Source organism: Hippopotamus amphibius, chromosome 5, assembly GCF_030028045.1.
Source record: "Hippopotamus amphibius kiboko isolate mHipAmp2 chromosome 5, mHipAmp2.hap2, whole genome shotgun sequence".
NCBI lineage: Eukaryota > Metazoa > Chordata > Mammalia > Artiodactyla > Hippopotamidae > Hippopotamus > Hippopotamus amphibius.
Window position 1 is genome coordinate 104,982,002 of NC_080190.1, and position 3,483 is coordinate 104,985,484.

Sequence of the window (3,483 nt, forward strand, 5' to 3'; positions counted from 1 at the left end):
TAAGAATTCTAAGATTTTTATGAAATATACATCAAAACAGACTTCAGAAGTTCTAAAGTAGACTACAAGTAAATAACACAAAATAGTTTTCATAGGGAATACTTAAATTTGTTTAGGTGGGATTAGGTCATTCAGTGACAGGATGGTGACTTAGAAATAGTCCCTTCAGTAGGGAAATAAATCAGCCACTTATGACCATTCTCAGACTTCTGAGCCTCTGAGCTTATGAGTACTTTCTCTGTCTTACCTTTCTCATCTCCTCCTTCAGATATTTACAGCAAGGTGTCCAGGCTTAAATAGGCTGGCTTGTCATGAATAAGCCATGCATTACACATTTCTTGCATGAAAGTATATTTTTAAATATTTAAGATATTTATATTCTGTCCTGGCAAGGAGGCCGATTCATGGATGAGAGAGTTGGGGTCACTTAATGAAGTGGGGTCACTCCTATTATCAGTCATCTGAGGCAAGACAGAATGCAGTGCAAAAGGCCTTTGTTTAAAAGTAAAGATGATGCCTACTAACTTAATATTTTGCTTGTAGAACAGGAACAAAGTGGCAAAAACGAAAAAAAGGAAGAGGAACAATGATCAAGAACTTGGCTTTGGAGTTGACTAAACAGGATTCCTCACGTGGCTCTATTTTCTGCAAGCTGAGTAACCACTCAAAGCTTCCTTTTCCTATAATATTTGCCTTAAAAATAACTGAAAGTACCCCAATTATCATTATTAAATGAGGTGATACAAGTGTAACATGGCTATATTTACTACACCTGAGAAAGTGTCAAGGTGATTTAGATCAAGTCTCCCAAACAGAGGGATGTGTCTGGGAAGCACAGTTTTCAATCCCCCAATTTTTTACTGACAAATGTCCTGGGGATTTGTGGGAGGCAGATGCAGGGGATGGGAGGTGGCAACAGTAAAATAATCAAACAGGAATAAAGCAAGTCATAAGGCAAGGTCAAGTGTCTCTCCTGCTGGGTAAAAACACCTGAATTATGAAGAAGTAAATTATGAAGAAGTGAATCAATGTCACAAGACTCTGACAGAAGGAATTGCTAGGACAGATTCTAGCTGGGGGCAGCCCATGGAAGGTCCTGCTCAAGTGAAGATAGAACAGTCTGCAGTGGCTCAGTTCCTGTGTGTAGCCAGGAAACCCAACAATAACTCCGCATCGATCACCTGCAGGTCCTTGCACCTGGCTCTCCCCAGCTATCAGGCTTCCTTTCTGGGAAGCGTTCTTGGGCTCAATCATCTGTCAGAAAACACTCCTTCTGAAAACCCTCTCCTTTATATATATTTCTTGTCCTCAAGCCACATATGCCTTGAGCAGATTAGATAGATGATAGATAGATGAGAGATGGTTAGATAAATTTTCTTCTGCCAAATAAATCTTTTGTCTGCTCTGCAAACTCTCTTCTCCTTTATCGATTCTAAATAAGTGCTTTTCTCTTCATATCCTTTAACAATAGCACTTAATGGCCCTTAAAATTCAGTCTGAATAAAGAAAAATAAATTTCCTTTCGCTTACTCTTCAAATACAACTAGATACTGAGGTAAAGAAATAGCTGCATTCTTCTAATTCAATCAAAAAAAAGAGAGAGAGAAATATGAACATCTACATCCTGTGATATATTTACTGAACTCTCCATGGTGCCTGCATGAAATAAATATTAAAACAATAGATAATATTTCTACCCTCAAGAATTCAAACTTTGTTTCCCTGAGGCTGTCATGTGGAATAGAATAGAGCTGTGGTCTTTGCAGTAAGTTACCCATGTTAATTTCAGGCTGCTTGTTGTTCCTAAGTAAAAACGTGTTTCTCTATGTGCTTGCGTGTCTTTTATCTCCCTGTCTGTCCTGTATCCACAAAGTGAGCTACACTTAGAACAAAACATTACAGTGTGATTACGGGAACAAAAGTGACCTTGAGTCCTCCAGACAGAATGGCAGCAGCAGTGATAACTAAGGATTTTAAAACCTCCAAAGGGAGAATGAGACTCAGGAGTCTGAAGTATGGACTGCTAGGCTCCTTCCAACCTATACTTTAATTTAGTGCAGTTGCCTCTCAGCCAAAACCAAAGATGTGCTGGGAAGACCACTAATCAAAACCCTTGTCCCATCAAAGGGCAAGTTTTAGAAAAATCTTTGTAATTCGCTTTGATAGTACTCCTCTAAATTCTAAAACCATTCGCGATTTCAGGGAGGAGCAGGCGGAAGTACGGGTGAGAAGCGGCTGCAGCGCCGAGCGGAGGCGGCAGGAACCCGAAGGTGAGCAGTAGCTGGGTGGGGACCATGGCCGGGATCACCACCATCGAGGCGGTGAAGCGCAAGATCCAGGTTCTGCAGCAGCAGGCCGATGATGCAGAGGAGAGGGCCAAGCACCTCCAGCGGGAAGTGGAGGGAGAAAGGCGGGCCCGGGAACAGGCTGAGGCTGAGGTGGCCTCCTTGAACCGTAGGATCCAGCTGGTTGAAGAGGAGCTGGACCGCGCTCAAGAGCACCTGGCCACGGCCCTGCAAAAGCTGGAGGAAGTCGAGAAGGCTGCTGATGAGAGTGAGAGAGGTATGAAGGTTATTGAAAACCGAGCCTTAAAAGATGAAGAAAAAAATGGAACTCCAGGAAATCCAACTCAAAGAAGCTAAGCACGTTGCAGAAGAGGCAGATAGGAAGTATGAAGAGGTGGCTCGTAAGTTGGTGATTATTGAGGAAGACCTGGAACGCACAGAGGAGCGAGCTGAACTGGCAGAGTCCCGTTGCCGAGAGATGGATGAGCAGATCAGACTGATGGACCAGAACCTGAAGTGTCTGAGTGCTGCTGAAGAAAAGTACTCTCAAAATGAAGACAAATATGAGGAAGAGATAAAGATTCTTACTGATAAACTCAAGGAGGCAGAGACCCCTGCTGAGTTTGCTGAGAGATCGGTAGCCAAGCTGGAAAAGACAACGGATGATTTGGAAGATAAACTGAAATGCACCAAAGAGGAGCACCTCTGTACACAAAGGATGCTGGACCAGACTCTGCTTGACCTGAATGCGATGCAGAGCACCCCAGTCCCACCCTGCCGCTGCTCCTCCCTCTGACCCCGACTCCGCTGAGGCCAGCCTGCCCGAAGCTGACCTTTAAACTGAGGGCTGATCTTTACCTGGAAGGCTGCTTTCACCTTTTGCCACCTCTCCCACCCCCACCCCTGTGTCCTTTTCGCCAAACTGTCTCTGCCTCTTCCTAGAGATTCCAGTTGGGCTAGAGGCTGAGCACCTTTGGGAACAACGTTGAAGGGAATGTGAGCACAATGCAAAGTGTCTTTAAAAAGCATGTTGTGATGTACACAGGTTGTAATTACCTTTTCTTGTTGTTGATGTAGTGACCATTTGTAAAACATTCCAGATAATTCCATAGTTCTGAAGCAGCAGTCTAATCCCTTTCTCACTTTTGGAAGGTAACTTTTCAGCTTAATGCATATTGCCCTCTCCATGGAGGAGGGA

The 3,483-nt window shown here is 43.7% G+C and overlaps 1 protein-coding gene across 1 annotated transcript; it reads left to right on the forward strand.

Moving 5' to 3' along the window:
- The first annotated feature begins 2,294 nt into the window (after positions 1-2,294).
- LOC130853459 (tropomyosin alpha-3 chain-like) lies at positions 2,295-3,173 on the forward strand. Its single transcript, XM_057735373.1, is given in 2 exon segments — positions 2,295-2,603; positions 2,605-3,173. Coding segments are annotated over 2 exon segments (786 nt in total). The 3' UTR covers positions 3,082-3,173.
- Positions 3,174-3,483: the final 310 nt, after the last annotated feature.